Source organism: Eleutherodactylus coqui, chromosome 5, assembly GCF_035609145.1.
Source record: "Eleutherodactylus coqui strain aEleCoq1 chromosome 5, aEleCoq1.hap1, whole genome shotgun sequence".
NCBI classification, from domain to species: domain Eukaryota; kingdom Metazoa; phylum Chordata; class Amphibia; order Anura; family Eleutherodactylidae; genus Eleutherodactylus; species Eleutherodactylus coqui.
The window spans coordinates 52676675-52694733 of record NC_089841.1 but is presented as its reverse complement, the minus strand read 5'-3'; the positions used below and the strand labels follow the sequence as shown (position 1 = coordinate 52694733).

At 41.9% G+C, this 18059-nt stretch overlaps 1 protein-coding gene across 6 annotated transcripts in view; it reads right to left on the bottom strand.

Moving 5' to 3' along the window:
- Window positions 1–18059, bottom strand: part of TCF4 (transcription factor 4) — a 428999-nt gene that overhangs the window by 286574 nt on the left and 124366 nt on the right. For all 6 annotated transcript variants that reach the window (XM_066602510.1, XM_066602505.1, XM_066602506.1 and 3 more), the window contains one exon: window positions 5795–5891. In XM_066602510.1, the coding sequence (XP_066458607.1) occupies window positions 5795–5891 (97 nt within the window). The remainder of the gene's footprint in view (window positions 1–5794; window positions 5892–18059) is intronic.

Genomic DNA, 18059 nt, shown 5'->3' with positions numbered 1-18059 from the left:
GATATGAGATAGATATGAGATAGATAGATAGATAGATATGAGATAGATATGAGATAGATATGAGATAGATATGAGATAGATAGATAGATAGATAGATAGATAGATAGATATGAGATATATATGGGATAGATAGATAGATAGATAGATATGAGATATATATGGGATAGATAGATATGAGATAGATAGATATGAGATAGATATGAGATAGATAGATAGATAGATATGAGATAGATATGAGATAGATATGAGATAGATAGATATGAGATAGATATGAGATAGATAGATATGAGATAGATATGAGATAGATAGATAGATAGATAGATATGAGATAGATATGAGATAGATAGATAGATATGAGATAGATATGGGATAGATAGATAGATAGATAGATAGATAGATAGATAGATAGATAGATAGATAGATAGATAGATAGATATGAGATATATATGGGATAGATAGATAGATACTTTTGAAATTAGAAAAATGTTAAAAACATTTTTTTTCAAATCCTTCAGCTCTTTTGTTTGCATTAATGGGCACCAATATAAGTGTATAACATGTTAATATGTCATAGGATGGAATTAGTTACAGTTCTTCTTTGAACATACAGTTGTAGGGACCTTACCATTTTCTTATAGTAATAGTCCTAGAAAATTCTAGAAAGACCTTCCCCATAAACCTCCAATAACCAAGACGGTAATGTTGCGATTATGAAGTTTGACCTTCCTTCCACACTCGTTACAGAATAAGCTGTGACCGTGGTCTGCATCTCTAATATCCCCAACTACATGACTTTAGCTGACCAGGGGCCAACCCCGCAGCAGGGCTGCCAGGAAGAAAGCATTGCGATGGGTTTGCACCTATATAAATTGCACTCTGGTAAAATCGCACCTTCTTTTCAGTTCGGTTCACTGAGATCTCATTAACACGTTGCAGCTTAAAGTCCTGATTTACTTAATTACAAATAATGGCTCTATTTTTAGGCATGCTTTGCGCTACAGTAGCACCTATCCTGTCAGGCGGGATTATTTGTATTTGTGTATCCATCAAGACAACAGCGAATTATGAGCAGCACAAGTGTTCGCCACGGAGAGGCTGCGGCTATATTAGCCCAGATGTTGGCTGGCTCAGCAGGTGTGACTGCTGATACCGCACTGCAATGCAAACGACACACTTCAAGTCTACGTGGTGATGAGGTGACACCAAGGATAAGACCGCGTGTTTTGTTTCTTTAGTACGGAACACCATACTTCTGTTCTGTTACAAACTTACTCTATTGGGGGCCTATCTTTATATAGCGCGTGATCAGGTCAACCATAAACTGCTGTATACTTATATCCAACCTAGTGGGGGCATCAGGCAGTAGCAATAGTGACCCCCATAGTGGCCCCAGTAGTAATATTGTCCCCCATAATGGCTCCAGTAATAATAGTGACCCCCATAGTGGCTCCAGTAGTAATATTGTCCCCCATAATGGCTTCGGTAGTAATAGTGTCACCTATATGGGCCCCCATAATGGTCCCAGTAGTAATAGTGTCCCCTATATTGGCCCTAGTAGTAATTATGACCCCCATAGAATCATAGAAATGTAGAGTTGGAAGGGACCCCCAGGGTCATCAGGTCCAACCCTCTGCTCAGTGCCGGATTCACTAAATCATCCCAGACAGATATTTGTCCAGCCTTTGTTTGAACACTTCCCTTGAAAGAGAACTCAGCACCTCCTGTGGTAATCTGTTCCACTCATTGATCATCCTGACCTTAGTAACTCTAGTAATACGTTACCCTCATAGTGGCTTCAGTAGTAATATTGACCCCCACAGTGGCTTCAGTAGTAATATTGACCCCCACAGTGGCTTCAGTAGTAACAGTGGCCCCTATATTGGCCCTAGTAGTAATAGTGACCTCCATAGTGGCTCCAGTAGCAATATTGTCCCCCATAATGGCTCCAGTAATAATAGTGTCCCCTACATTGGCCCCAATAGTAATAATGACCACCATAATGGTCCCAGTAATAAAAGTGTCCCCTATATTGGCCTCAGTAGTAATTGTGACCTCCATAGTGACTCCAGTAGTAAATGACCCCCATAATGGCTCCAGAGGTCAGCGGTCAGACTACACTGCCGCCGGATTGAGGCTGCAGGCTGAGTAATTTGAATGCTGCACAGCTGGCGGGCCACATAAGATGAGGTGGTGGGCCAGATTCAGCCTACAGGCCCCGTGTTTGACATGTGTGTCATAGAGCATGCTCTTTACACTCCCCTATAAAGGTCAGTTGGTCATTTTGTGACTGATATGCCTTTATTTGATGTAAAGCAAATCTCTAGACTGCTGTATAAACACTTGTACACCTACAGTCACCCTAGTGGTGGCAACAGGTAGTGTCTGTGTGGAGGAACAAATGAAATTAGCTTCAGAATGGGTGGACAGTTTTGTAGAAATGACTTTTCAGTTTGTGTTGTGTAGACTGTCGGCAGGGTGAGCAGTCTTTTCATTATCATCACAGGCAGGGGCACAAGGAAAGTTGAATCCTGTATTATAAAGCTTACAAAGAATCATAGCATTGACAGTAGTTTGGAGAGCTCAGCTGCTCCTCCCTCCTCAAGCACAGCGACTGAAGCACATGTCACAGAGCATGCTTATTACACTCTCTTATAAAACTCAATTGGTCATTTTGTGACCGATATACCTGTATCTACATAGTATGCTAAGCTGAAAAAAGACAAATGATCCAGAGAAAAGGAAAAGAAATTACGTGGCAAAAGCAAATTTACCCTCATTTTGGGGGGAAAAAAAATTCCTTCTTGACTCCATAATGGCAGCCAGAGTAATCCTAAAGTAAAACATTTGAGATCAACAACCCTTCTGGTATTTAATGTCTATATCCTGTAATATCATAGCGCTCTATAAAGACATCCAGTCCCCTCTTAAACTGCTCTATGGATTTTGCCATCACCACGTTCTCAGGCAGAGAGTTCCACAGTCTCACCTCTCTAAGGGCTAATGCGCACGGCCGGATTTCTGCCGCGTTTTACGCAGTCACGAATGTTTGCTCTCATTGTTTTTCCATTTTTTTAGTTTACATCTTCTTTTGTCAGTGGTTCTCAATTTTTTGTATACAGGTACTACGTAGTAAGTGTAGTACCCCCAGGCCTCCCAGAAGATAGGACTTCTAAGCCCTAGCAATTGTTATCCTCTCGGACGATAGCAGTGTGTTTCTAAAATTCCTTATGAATACCCGGGGAGGGTTCATCAGGGATTTTCCAAGTTTTAGTATTAATAGACTGTCCTTTGGATGGGTCATCAAGTATGATTGGTGGCCGTCCATCTTGATTGGATTTGCCTTTTTCTTCTGCTCAGCCCCATGTAAGATGGCCCCCCTCCAATCATAGATTAACAACCTATCTCAAGTTTAGGGAACTAAATTGAACACTTGAAAAATCCATTAGTAAGTAAAGGCCCATTCACACGCAACGATTATCGGTCAAAATTCATTAAAACGATGGCTTTTGAGCGATGACCATTGTATGTAAATGCTACCATCGTGCACTTTTCGTCTGAATGATAATTTTTAGGGGAGTTTAAAATCCATCGTTCAGACTGCAGGCAGTGTTCTCCATGGGAGCAGGAGATTACATTGTATTCTCTCTGCAGCCCATGAGAGAAAACAGACCTCAGGCTGTTATCTCCACCAGAGCTAGATATTACATTACAGCTAATGGCAGAGCTCAGACCACCTGCTGAGTTCTGCAAGCAGCTCTGGAAACTCATTTGCGTGCAAATGAAGCTGCTAAAGTACTAATGGACATTAGTGCCCATTAGTACTTTATGCAAAACTATTCAATCGTTTAAAAGATTATCTTTGCATGTAAGTGGGCCCTAAAGGTTAATGTAAGGATTTCATAAGACAAATAAGAGTCACTTTATCAATCAATGAGCAATGACATGTCCAGTATCGAAGGAGATGATGACATTCCTACCAGACAGGAAACGATGGTCTACGTGAGTGTTGTAAAATTAATTTTACCAATTCATTCAAGATTAATATCAAAAACATTACAGCAAAGAGGAGGCTAACTGAAATAGCTCATACACAGGGCAGGGTTTGAAATGTAATAGAATCCATCATTCTACCAATATCTGTGGTTTTACATAGGGCTGGGAGTATAGAGACACAGCAGAGCCAAGCTCTTCAGTTACAGTGGATTCGAGTTTGTAATTTGATACAACTCATTTTGATATTGCATATACACGTGTACATGCATCATTTTCTTATTTGTCCTTTTCTATTACACATCAATTGATTTTTTTTTCTGTCTAACAGTCAGTTTTATATTCTAACACTATGGATATTTTTGTCTTTAGTAACTAATCTAAAATTACTTATTTTGGTTATTACTATGAAAATTTGCCTTGACATAATATCTATTGCTACCTGGATACAATTAACAAGCACGTTTAATGCTTAGAGCTTGTTTGAACAATGTCTCTGTGCAGAAAAATAACTCGAAAGTGCTGACCACTAGGGCTTTCCCTTTCTTTTAATTTTCTGTCCACTACCTGTTGTCATGTGAAATCTGTCTCTAGTTACAGGGATAATAGGACAGAGAACAGAAAGTATATAAAAAGAAGGGAAATGAGGAGGATGAAGCCAGAAGCAGACAGACTCATACAGACATTGCTGCAACTAATAATTAGTGTTTTACTGTCTCACAACTACTAGAACCACATCTCCACTAATCAGTACTGCTGCATAATGTCTTCCATGCTGCTGTTACTTATGAGGGTGTGCTACAGAGAGAGAGAAGAGATCCTGCTCCCCTATGTGTACAGTGTATAGAGACTTCATAGCGGCAGTCTATACTCACCAGTTCAGAGAGAGAGAAGAGATCCTGCTCTCTTATGTGCGCAGTGTATGGAGACACCATAGCAGCAGTCTACAACCACCAGCTCAGAGGGAGAGAAGAGATCCTGCTCCCCTATGTGTACAGTATATGGAGACATTATGGCAGCAGTCTACACCCACCAGTTCAGAGAGAGAGAAGAGATCCTGCTCTCCTATGTGTATAATGTATGGAGATATTTTAGCAGGAGTCTACACCCAGCAGCTCAGAGAGAGAGAGAGAGAGAGAGAGACAGAGAGAGAGAGACAGAGAGAGAGAGAGAGAAGAGATCCTGCTCCTCCATGTGTGTAGCGTATGGAGAAATCATAGCAGCAGTCTACACCCACCAGCTCAGAAACAGAGAAGAAGAGACCCTGTTCTCCTATGTGTATAGTGTATGGAGACATCATAGCAGCAGTCTACACCCACCAGCTCAGAGATAGAGAAGAGATCCTGCTCTCCTATGTGTATAGTGTATGGAGACATCATAGCAGCAGTCTACTCCCACTGGCTCACAGAAGACTGCGAATTAGATATGCAGCCTAAATAAATGCAGGATAAAAGTCATATAATGACTAGAAATAGTGTTATTCCTCATGTACACACATAGAAACGTATTATGAAAAGTCACTTTGAAGTGTGTGTATAACTCATGAAGTCCATTACTAAGAGAATATCATTATGCACTTTTAGTTCTAGGAAACACATAATAGTTATTGATCAGTCAACAGCAGCTTCGTGATGGTTTTCACATATATTCTAGGATTGTTATTTTAAACAATCAAACAAAAAACACAAAAATTGAAAAATCCAAAAACGCAGTTAATGGAGAAAAATAAGAAGTATTTGAGAGTTTACATTTGGTAACAATATATCCAAAATTAATCAAAATGACAGTAAAATGCGCAACTTACTTTGTAATCTTGAATTGACGTACGGAGGGGAGAGATTGTCGTGTGATGGCAGCTCCCTGCTGGCCATGTGTTCATAATGAGGTCCTTCCCCATAATTCTGGTGAAAAGCAAACAAGACCGGTGAGTAGAGATATATCATGAGTAGAGATATATGATGAGTAGAGATATATGATGAGTAGAGATATATCATGAGTAGAGATATATCATGACCTTATATCAGGTCATGCAGAATACACGGAAATATAATGTGGTATCGACATACATGGGTATAACACAAGCTCATCTACGTATTGTCATATGCACACCATTCCCACATCATTCACATGTATACAAATAGAATGAATAGCTTATGGCCAGTGTACTATAGAGGTAGCTCATGCCACTGCTACGAGTATATGGCCGCTGGTCCACTATGGGTTGGTTTAGTTCCTACTCCCAAACAAGAAGTGTACAATCTACTTGAGTCATGGTAATGGGATGGGGTCACCGGGACTTATAAGTGGTTAGCAGTGTGCTAGTGTCAATCAGCAGCTGAAAAAGGCTCTAGTTTTTATATTTGCTGTGGTGTCTCCATCCCCTATGTACATCACTGCTTATGGCTTTCAGAAATTGGAGGCAACTATTTTATGGTGGAAACCTGACATAAGAGCGGCTATTTAACCCCTTAAGAATGCAGCCCTTTTTTATTTCGGGGGTTTTTCGTCCATCCCCCCCCCCCCCCCCCCCCCACACACACACACACACACACACTTTCAAAAATTCATAACTCTTTTACTTTAGTCAACATAGATGTCCCGGGGCTTTTTTTGTGGGACGAGCCGTAATTTTAGTGGCACTATTTAATGTACTAGATACTGTACGGAAGAGCTTTTAAAAATATCCTAGTGGAGTTAAATAAAAAAACAAAAACAAATGTTGCCATCTTTGGTTGGGTGGGGGGGAATGTGTTTTTGTGGTGTATAAACTGTGCCTAAAATGACATCACTATTCCATGGGTCAATACGATGACGATGACGCCAAATTTTTAATTTTTTTTCTTTTTGCTGTACTACTTTTAAAAAATGTATATTTGAAAAGAATTTATTTTCTGTCGCCATCTTTTCATCCTTGTAGCCTTTTTATCTTTTTGTCGACAGGACTTTGTGAAGGCTTGTTTTTAGCGGGATGACTTGTAGTTTCTATTGGTGTCGTTTTGGAGAACATACCACTTTTTGATCGCTTTCTATGATATTTTTTAATTCAACTGGGGCATTTAAAGCATTAACAGCCGTGATTAGTTTGGACACAGATCCTGGCTGTTGTGGGTGGTGTAGTAGATAACCAACAGCACTAAAATGGGAAAAATACCTCTCAAGGGGAGGCTTTGGGGCTGCACAGTCACGAACAGAAGATGGACCACTATCTTCCTAGATGCAACGTGATATCCAGATACAGTGACAGCAGCTCAAATCCAGGTGCAATAAAAGAATTTTCTTAATTCCATCAGTAAAATCTGCAACGTTTCGGCCATTGCAATGGCCTTTCTCAAGCAAGGCTGTTGTGGGTGGGTGTCAGCTGTCAAAGTTAGCTAGTACCCGCCATGCATAAATAGGAATCAGCTCACAGTCCCGCTCCATACAAACCTCGATGCTGGAGGACCTGCATGGATGCAATCATGTCTACTGGTTTGAGGATGACATGACCTGTATTAGATACTGTGGACTGTATGTACATAGTGACATGGTAAAAAAGCCAAAACATAGATTAACCCATTAAGAACATGGCCTATTATGGACACAATGATTTTTGGGGATTTTCATGTTCACTTTTCAAGCGCCATAACTTATGAGGGGTTGTTCTTTGTGCGGCGAGCTGCAATTCGTGGAACCATTTTGGAACACATATAATGTATTGTGTAACTTTTTAATTTTTTTTGGTGGTCAGGGAGAAAAAACATCAAAACCATAGTTTTTTAAAAAATTACAGCAGTGCCATATAAGGGCTCAGTCACACGGGCGTTTATTGCCGCGATTTGCGCATGCGCATGCGTCCGGCGATTTTTTAAAACCATTGCTTTGCAATGGTATCGGACACATGAGCGCTTTTTATGTGCTCGTCCGATAAATTAGAGAACAGAAATCGGAGATCGCACCTATCTGCGATCTGCGATTCCTGTTCTCTTCTCTATATGCGCTCAATGGGGCCGGCGGCAGCAGCGCCGACCCCATTGAGAACATATAGAAGACAAATCATTCTTCTCTGCCACAGCTGGAACAGCTGTGGCTGAGAAGAACGATGTTTGCCCATTGAATTCAATGGAGTGGCAATACAGCCGCTCCATTGAAAGCAATGGGCTGCCGGCGTGCGCAGGGTTAATTGTCGGGAAGGGGTTAAATATATAACCCCTTCCCTGCAATGCATCCTGAAAAGTGAAAAAATAAAAAAAAAGGATGTACTCACCTGCTCCCGGCAGCCTGAGATCCCCGCGGCCGTCCTGCAGTGGGTGTGAAGGGGGTGTGACTCAGGCTTGCCCCTGATTGGCTCAGCCTGAGCCAATCAGAGGCTGATCTCAGTCACACCCATTCATGAATTCATGAATGGGTGTGACTGAGACTTGCCTGTGATTGGCTCAGCGCTGAGCCAATCAGGGGCAAGCCTGAGTCACACCCCCTTCACACCCACTGCAGGACGGCCGCGGGGATCTCCGGCTGCCAGGAGCAGGTAAGTACATACATTTTTTTTATTTTTTCACTTTTCAGGATGCATTGCAGGGAAGGGGTTATATATTTAACCCCTTCCCGACAATTCATCCCACACTCGCCCGCAGCGCTTGCATTCAATGGAGCCGGCTGTATTGCCGGCTCCATTGAATGCAATGCGCTGGACAGCTCTGGCCCGTTTCTAATGAAACGCGGCTAGGAGCAGATTTTCGGCCGATTTTTCGGCGCCGGTCACGCGATTTGCGCATGCGCATCCGTCATGCGATGCGCAAATCGCGTGAAAAAAAGCCCGTGTGACTAAGGCCTAAATGCAAATTTTGTTTGTGGGTCCGTACAACAATACCAAAATTATATATTTTTAAGTTTTTCCAGGTTTTCACAGTAAAACCCCCCTTTTTAAAAATATGTTGTGCATTGCTGCATTCAAAGACCCATGACTGTATTTATTTTTCCATCGATGGAACTGTGTGAGGGCTTGTTATTTTTGGGTCACGAGCGGTAGTTTTTATGGATATCATTTTCAGGTAGATATGACTTTTTCGGTTACTTTCATAATGTTTTTGCTTTTTTTTTTAATAGCGTGAACTGTGAGGGATCAAAAGTGTGTGGATGATTAAGGATCCAATGATACCAAACATGCATTCTTTTTTAGGGCTCATTCAGACGAGCATTTTTTTTCATGCATGTATAGGTGCATGTAAAAAATGCAGAACGCATATATAAAAAACGTGTGACCAAAACTTTAGACGCGGTTTTTATTTGCGCTTGTTGTGCAGTCACACGATCGTAAAATTCGCACATAGAGTGCGGCCCCATGGGAGAGGATCGCTATCCCCTGCTGCCGCTGTGACAGCTGCAGCAGGGGATTACTTGGATGTGAAACCATTAGATGCTGTCACATCCAGGGGCTTCACCTTGATGCCAACAGGGCCGGAGGCAGCAGCGCCCCTTCTTGCCCACTGACGGCACTATATCAGTCAATAATAAAGCTCTCTAAACATGTCTCCTTCGCCTCTGTATTGGTATGGATGATGGCTCTACGACATCTACAAGTCATTACAAATGGCTTGTGCCGCACATCCTGGGAGCAGCGCATGCACAGTGAAAGCTGACAACGGGGAAAACCAATTGCGCATGCGCTGCTCCCAAGATGCGCGGCGCATGTGTGAGATTTGGAGTGGCTTGTCGATGCGTCATCTACGTCATCAGGAAAAGTGCCTTTTTACAGGGAGGACTGAATTGAACTGTTTGGACTCAATCACCATACAGTGCAGAAGTTCTAATAAAGTGTATTTCTACAGGTGGGCTGGGCTTATGGACAGTAAAAGAAAAATAGTTAGAAAACTTCATCACTAACTGATAACAGTAGTGGTGCAAAGGGTTCAGAGGGGCAAACCTGGGGACTGGGTCCCTTTAAACTATATGTAGTACAAATATATTATTTTTTGGTGGGTGTGAGGGGGCATTATTTTTAAAGAGGCTTCCCCCACTATAAACATTGATGGCAGGATCAGAACACTGGGAATTCATTCGCCAGCCAAAACAAAATGGAGGCTAGATAATCTGATCGCAGCTCAATAGATTGATTTTCCATTTATTCTATCAGAAATGAAGAACAAGAGAAATTTGGTTCAAATTGTTATGAAAAAAAAAAATAAAAAAACATTTATACCGGTCTAATCAGATATAGTAATTAAAGTTGAAAAAACCCCCATAATAACGAACAAGAGAGGATCTGTCCTTAAGGGGGCAACGGAGAGTGACTATTGCAATGGAATGGAACTGCACACAACAGAGGACTACTTGCTCTATTACAGGGGTAATCACTCTAAAAACATTTTTGACCTATTCGCAGGATGTATGGTCACTGGGGGACCCCATGATCATTAGGACTGGGATCCCTAGTCCCCCATTTCTCCTCACCATGGAGGTGAAGTGGAGTTTAACACCCATAACACCACATCCTAGGCTTAGGGTACTTAACACAACAGGACATAAGTGTATGTCCTGTGGACAGCTCTGGAGTAAGCCTGCACCGTCCTGCAGCATGTGACTGACAGCTGGCTTCGCACTACAACATTGGGCATAGGTGAGAACACCGATTACATGCAGCATAGGTGAGAACCCTTACATGCGGCAATCAATGTGGATGGCGGCATATAAAGGGTTGACAGAGGGAGCGCGCTCCATCTGTGATGTCTTCGGCCCTTTGCTATGTAATCTTGAGGGCCAGTGGGTTGGCATGGCAGCTGGATGACAGACAACGGTGTCTGCGCCTGCCGTGGCCAGTGATCGTCATTGTAAGCGATTATGCATTTCTTTAGCGATCATAGCTTTTCCGGATATAAAAAATGTAAAACCATTAATAAAAATAGTGCCAAAATAAAAAGGAAAAAAAACCAAAACACATATTTGGTATTGTATCATTAATGACCTGTACAATAAATTGAACACACTGTCTATCCTGCACGGCAAAAACTGTAAACAAGCCCCTAAAAAATGTAGCCCAAATGTTCACTTTACCTCCCCAAAAAATATACTAAAAATAAAAGTGACCAAAAAATATGGTACTAATAGAAACAACAGCTCGTCACACAATGCAGAGAGCTCACAGAGCTCTGTCAATGGAAAAATAAAAAAAAATTATGGGACTTGGAATGCAGAGATGCAAACAATAATTTCCAAAAAAGGTTTTTATTGTATATAAAAGTGGGGGGAAAAATCTATATAATTTTGGTATCATACTGACCTTCAGAAAAAATGTATCAGGTCATTTATGCTGTATAATTAATACTGTAAATAAAATTTCAATAAAACAATGACAAAACTGATGTTTTTTTCTTCCTGCCCTCCAAAAATTTTTACAGAAGTTATACAATACAGTATATGCACCCAAAAAATGTTAACAATAAAAACTACAGCTCGCCACACAAAAAACAAGCCTTCATATTAATGTGTCAACAGGAAAGTAAAAGATTATGGCTTTTGAAAAGTGGAGCCAAAAATCCCCAAAAATTAGGGCCAAAATAGGCCATGTGCTTAAGAGGTTAAATGGAACAGCAGTCTCCACATGCATTCTGAAGCCCCATTTAAAGTGTATGGGGCTAATAGAGCCAAGTGCTGTGCTCAGGGGCGTAACTATAGAGGATGCAGAGGATGCAGTTGCACCCGGGCCCAGGAGCCTTAGGGGGCCCATAAGGCCTCTCTTCTCCATATAGGGAGCCCAGTACTATGAATAAAGCATTATAGTTGGGGGCCCCGTTACAGGTTTTGCATTGGGGCCCAGGAGCTTCAAGTTACGCCTCTGGCTGTGCTAGAACTCCCACTCTGACAGTCTCAGAGTATCCACGCATTAGATAGACAGCACCTACAGGGGAAATGTGGTTCTGGTCGCAGGATGAGAGAAGAGCTTTGCACCACAGATAAACATTATGCATGAACCCAGTGGGGTCAAATTTTAAATTTCTTATTTAAAACTTGCGCCAAATGAATTAAAAGGTGCAATTGGTGCATCCTGGGCTGCTTGTGAGCCACTTATCAAAATCTACACCAGTTGTGAGTTGGAGTAGAACTTTGCTATTATTTATAGCAGAAGCTGGTGTCAATTCTAGTAAATCTGTTGGGGCCCAGGGGGCCACACACCTCTATCTAAGCCCTACCCGCTCTTTTGAAAAATGTCATGTGGTGCAAAAGTGAAAAAGGTTTTTTTTTCACCAATAACCATGTGCCAAAATGTGCAGCTTTTTCACGCCAGATAACTGGTGCAAGTGTTTTAATACATTCCCCTCATGGTTTTCTCCCAGTGCGATAACCTTCTCAAAATGCAGTATTTCATGACCTATTGGTAGTTTGGGTGAAATCATTGGGATTGATGATGACATCATTAAATAGCAATAGATGACATCAATAAGGTTGGACACTATGTCATAAGAGGAACGGGTAATGTTTCTGTGGATTTGTATGACATCAATTTGTGACCAAGGTATAAATAGTTGGAAATCATAGCCATGCTGTCTCCACCGCTGGTTCGAGGGCGCAGCCGCTTGGGTGCTGATTCCTCGGGAATGGGATAGAATCACTTTGATGCTGGACAGCTGCTTGGAGGAGGTCCAGCTCTGTGCAGATTGTTTTTTGGAAGCAATAACCAGAGAAGCTAAACTTGAGCAAGCTGGTGGACCAAAATCGAAGCAGAACTAGGAGTGGTAAGTACATTGGAGACCAGTCTGGGGTCTGAATTTTTTGGTCTAGTCTGGGGTCTGATTAATTTTGGGGTCTAAACTTTTGTTTTGGTCAGGAGTCTGTATATTTTGGTCTGATCTGGGGTCTGAATTAATTTAGTGGTCGAAATATTTTTAGGAGAATGGGTTGGGGTGTAAATGAATTCAGGGTCTTGTTAGGGTATGGTATTCAGTCTGAGGTCCAAATTAATTTAGGAGTCTGGTCTGTGGTCTAAATTAATTTTGATGTGGAGTCTGATCCGAGGTCTAAATGCATTTAACCCCTTAAGGCTCAGTCAGACAGACGTTTTTTGCGTTTGCGATCCACATCTATTAGAACCAATGCTTTTCAATGGCAGCGGTCACATGTCCGATTTTTAACTGCACACAAAAATTTGCACAGGTAAATATAGGGCAGCGGATTTTAAAACGTAAGTAACTGCAGCATTCAGGATTTCTTGGATGTGAAACACAGCTGTGCCAGAGGATCGCGATCTTCACTGTATGTTCTCAATGGAGTCGGTGCTGCTGCCGCCAGCCCCAATGACCACAAGGTGAAACCCCTGGATGTGACAGGGGTTTCATATCCAAGGAATCCTCTGCTCCAGCTGTCAGCCGCAGCAGGGGATAGCGGGCAGCGCACTTTATGTGCAAATTTTAAACGCGGCCAAGTGTGTTTTTAGCAGCGTTACGCCTGCTTTGGTCCCGCAAATTTTTGTGGGTTTGCTTTTTTGTGTTAAAACATGTGCAGCAAACAAATGCCTATCTGACTGAGCCATTAGTGACCAAGCCTGTTTGCGCCTTAATGACCAGGCCGAATTTTGGAAATCTGACGTGTCACTTTAACATAGAATAACTCCGTAAAGGTTTTGCATATCCAAGTGATTCTGACATTGTTTTTTCGCCACATGTTGTACTTCATTTAGGTGGTGAAAATAGTCCGATATAATTTGTGTATATTTATTAAAAGCATTGAAAAAAATTTTAAAATCGTTATTTTTTTACATTTTCAACTGCAATATCTCAAATATTTGCAAACATAATATAGAGATTTTTTATAAGATACATATTTCCATCTGTTTACTTTATTCTGGAGGCACATTGGAAAAACTTTTTTTTTAAACCATTCAAGAGACGTACAAATTTAACATTGATTATTAACATTTTGAGGAACACTTTGTTTTCCTGCACCAAGCCAAGATTGCAAAGGCTCATAGGTGTCAGAATGATAGATCCCCCCACAAATGACCACATTTTAAAAACTACACCCCTTAATGTATTCACTGAGGGGGGTCAGGAGTATTTTGACCCCACAGTTTCTTTTCAGGAATTAATGAAATTTAGAGGAGAAAAAATAATTTTTGCAAATATGCCATTTTAAAGACAGGACTTTTTTCTATAATGCACATGAAAATGAGGATTTGCACCTCAAAATTGATCGCCTGTTTGTCCCGTGTTCATAAACATACCCATTGTGGCCCTAGTCCTCTGTGTGTATACACAACAGGGCCCAAACCGAAAGGAGCAGCGGGTGGCTTTCAGATCAGAAATTTTGCTTGAAGGTGATTTAGGCCCCATTGCTCACTTGTAGAGTCCTTGAGCGGCCAAAACGATAGAGAACCCTCACAAATGACCTCATTTTGGAAACTAGACCCCTTAACTAATTCATCTAGGGGTGTACGATTTTGACCCCACAGTTTTTGAATGAATCTAAGCAATGCAGGAGGGAAAAAATTAAGATTTTTATTTTTTAGCAATTATGTCATTTTAAAAACAGTTTTTTTGTACAGCACACATATGAATGAAGACTTTCACGCTAAAATGGATCCCCCTGTTTGTCCCGTGTTCAGAAACATATCCATTGTGGCCCTAATCTTATGTCTGTATGCACAATGGGGCCCAAACCAAAAGGAGCAACCAGTGGCTTTCAGAACAGACATTTTGCTTGAAGGCCTTTTAGGCCGCATTGCCCACTTGTGGAGTCCTTGAGCGGCCAAAACGACAGAGGACCCCCACAAATGACCCCATTTTGAAAACTAGACCCCTTAACGAATGAATCTAGGGATGTACTGTGTATTTTGACCCCACAGTTTTTGAATGAATCAAAGCAAAGCAGAAGGAAAATATTTTTTTGGCAATTGTGTCATTTTAAAAACAGTTTTTTTTGTACAGCACACATATGAATGAAGACTTTTACCCCAAAATGGATTCCTCCATTTGTCCTGTGTTCAGAAACATACCCATTGTGGCCCTAATCTTTTGTCTGGATGCACAACAGGGACAGAACCGAAAAGAGCATCAAACTTTAACTGTCTTTTAACTTTTACGTGATCGCCATTATCAATTGGATAACGGCAATCACGTGACCGGGGACCACTCACTGTGGCCCTCGGTTATTGCTCCAAGCTCTCGGCTACATTTAGCAGACAGGAGCAATGAGATTTTAAATTTCCCAGGCCCTCTCCAGCTTCTGTGCTTGCGTCCGCCATTTTGGCAACATACAGCAGCTCCCAGTGACAGCCCCCTACTCTCGGCTACTCATACTAGCCAGGAGCAGGGGTTTTTCAAATTTTACGGGCCTCCCGGACCTCTGCGCGTAACGTAATGCAGTTGGGCGCGCAGATGCTGACGTCAGGACGAGATTGCTACCGGACATCGCGGAGGACAGGGGTGAGTATTCTCATGGGAGTTGAAACGATCCGTAAGGGGAGCTGAAACGTTATCTTTTATTTACTTCTCATTGACTTTAACGCGATTGCCGGTATCTGGTGGATACTGGCGATCACGTGACTGTGGGGGGGGGGGGGGGGGTGAACCAGTGGCCCGGGATGACTGCTCCAGGATGTCGGCTACCTCTGGTAACTGACAGCATGGAGCTGTCACGTCCAGAACCTGAAGGGTTTTAATCCCCAGAGGGAGCGTGCTTTTACGTCCTCGGGGATTAAAGCCCAGCTATGGGCTGGTCACTAAAGGGTTAAGGGTGTGGTTTAAAGGGGTCATTTAAAAAAAAAAAATCCTATACTTACCTATTCCTCATCTTCTCCGTCCAGATCTTCTCCTGGCTCCTACAGTCCCCAAGGTCACCGCACCTCCAGCCAGCCGAATCCGCTTCTTCCTGCTATGTAGTGTACATTCTCTGCATTCTGCTTCCTGCAGGTCTTTGTACACTATGTCACTAGAGACCTAACGGTCACTACCTGACAGGGAAGGCCGAATCCTATTATGCCGGGCTATTGCCGAGACTGCGCATGCTCGCTCACTCACTGCGAGTGTTCATATACTATTGCTGCGAGACAGTGCGCATGTGCAGTCGTGGCAATAGCTCAGCATGGGCATTCCCTGCTAGGCAGCGAATGCTACATCACTATTCACGTAGTGTTCACTGATCTGCAAGAAGGACACTGCTGAGAATGCACGTAACGTCACAGGAAGAAGAGGATCCAGCTGGAGGTGCTGTGACCCAAGGGACTGGAGAAGATCGGGGAGGAGAAGATGCGGTAAGAAGACTGCCTGGGGAGGAATAGGTAAGTATTGATTTATTTTTTTTAATGACAAAATGTAGTGGTTTGGATAGGAGTGTGAATGAATTTAGCAGGGCTGTGGAGTTGGAGTCAGAACCCATTTTTGGGGAGTCGGAGTCAGTAGAAATGTACGGACTCTGACTCAGGGGCGTAACTATAGAGGATGCAGCGGATGCGGTTGCACCCTGTACCCAGGAGCCTTAGGGGGCCCATAAGGCCTCTCTTCTCCATATAGGGAGCCCAGTACTATGAATAGAGCATTATAGTTGGGGGCCCTGTTACAGGTTTTGCATTGGGGCCCAGGAGCTTCAAGTTACGCCTCTCTGGCTTATAGGAAAAAAATATATATTATCAATATGGTATAGTTAATTCAATGCAGAATTTGTTGCATATTTCCTTCATAGGAATTTAGAAATGTTTTGCAACGCTCCATAAATATATGTTTCTATTCATCTAAGCCCCTATTTATCAAAAACTATGATTTGTAATGTACGATGTAGCGCGATTATTTTATAATAATGGTGATGAAAAGCCTAATGTTACCATTTTAATACAGTAAATGTACCACTTAAAGTCATATATGATGGATTCAGAGTCGGAATCTGAGAGAATTGAGGAGTTCGAGGTTTGGCTTACCTACTCCACAGCCCTAGAATTCAGGGTCTGGTCTAGGTTCTGAATTAATTTAGGGTTTTAGTTCGAGGTCTAAATGAATTCGGGAGTCCGATCTCGGGTCCATATAAACTTATTGGTCTGGTTCGGAGTCTAAATAAATTTATGAGTCTGGTCAGAGGTCTGAATGGGATTATTGCCCTGAATACATTTAGGTGTTGGAACTTGGGTGTGAACAAATCTAGGGTCTGTACTGAGGTCTGAATTAATTTAGGGTTTCAGAAACCCACACTTCAGCACTCTTACACCTAATATCTGAATAAAACAGCATAATTGTTACCTATACTAACCGCATAAAAATGTAATGTTCTTAATGCATATTTTGATCAAATCACATGGGCCCATCTGCCATGTTCTGAGCATCATTGCTTTAGGCCTAAGCCTGCAAATGGATTTAGGGAAAGTAGGATACCAGGAGTCTGGGGTGTCAATGAATTTAAGGGGTCTGGTTGAATTTATGGGTCTGCAGTCTAGATCAATTTTGGGGTCTGGTCTAAGGTTTGAATTAATTTAGGGGTTCTATATAGGGTATTCATTTATTGGGTCCAGGCCAGGATATGAACGAATTTAGGAGTCTGGAGTAATGTTGATGGAACTGAACCAGTAGAATCCTGTTCTGGGTCAAACTTTGCTAAAAGTTTAGTTTGGCATGAACCTGAACTGAGCTTTTAGCAAAGTTTTACTTGAAACTGGGTTCTACTGGTTTGGTTCACTCATCACTAGCCTGTAAAACTGGTGTATAACACTGTCTAAGAGCAATAATAGCCATGTATAACACTCCCGCAGTTTTACGCAGGACTTCTATGGCTCTAATACAGTGGTATACACCCGTTTTAATGTTTTGATGAACTTTTGGTTCAGTATGTTTTGCAATAATTCGGTCCGAAGCAAACGTTTAGCAAGTTTGGCAAACAGGACAAACAAAATTTTTTAAAAGTTCACTCATCACAAGTCTAGAGTATGAATAACTTAAGGGTTTAAGTCCAAGGTCTGAATTGATTTGAGGTCCATATGAATTTGGGAAACTGGTCTGAGGTCTGAACAAGCTAAATCAGGAAAAGTGAGCTTTATTTAAATTTTGGTTTGAAGATGAATCTTAGGCCTTCTTCACACAGGTGACACAGCATCGCTGCGAGAAAATCGCATCGATATAGCA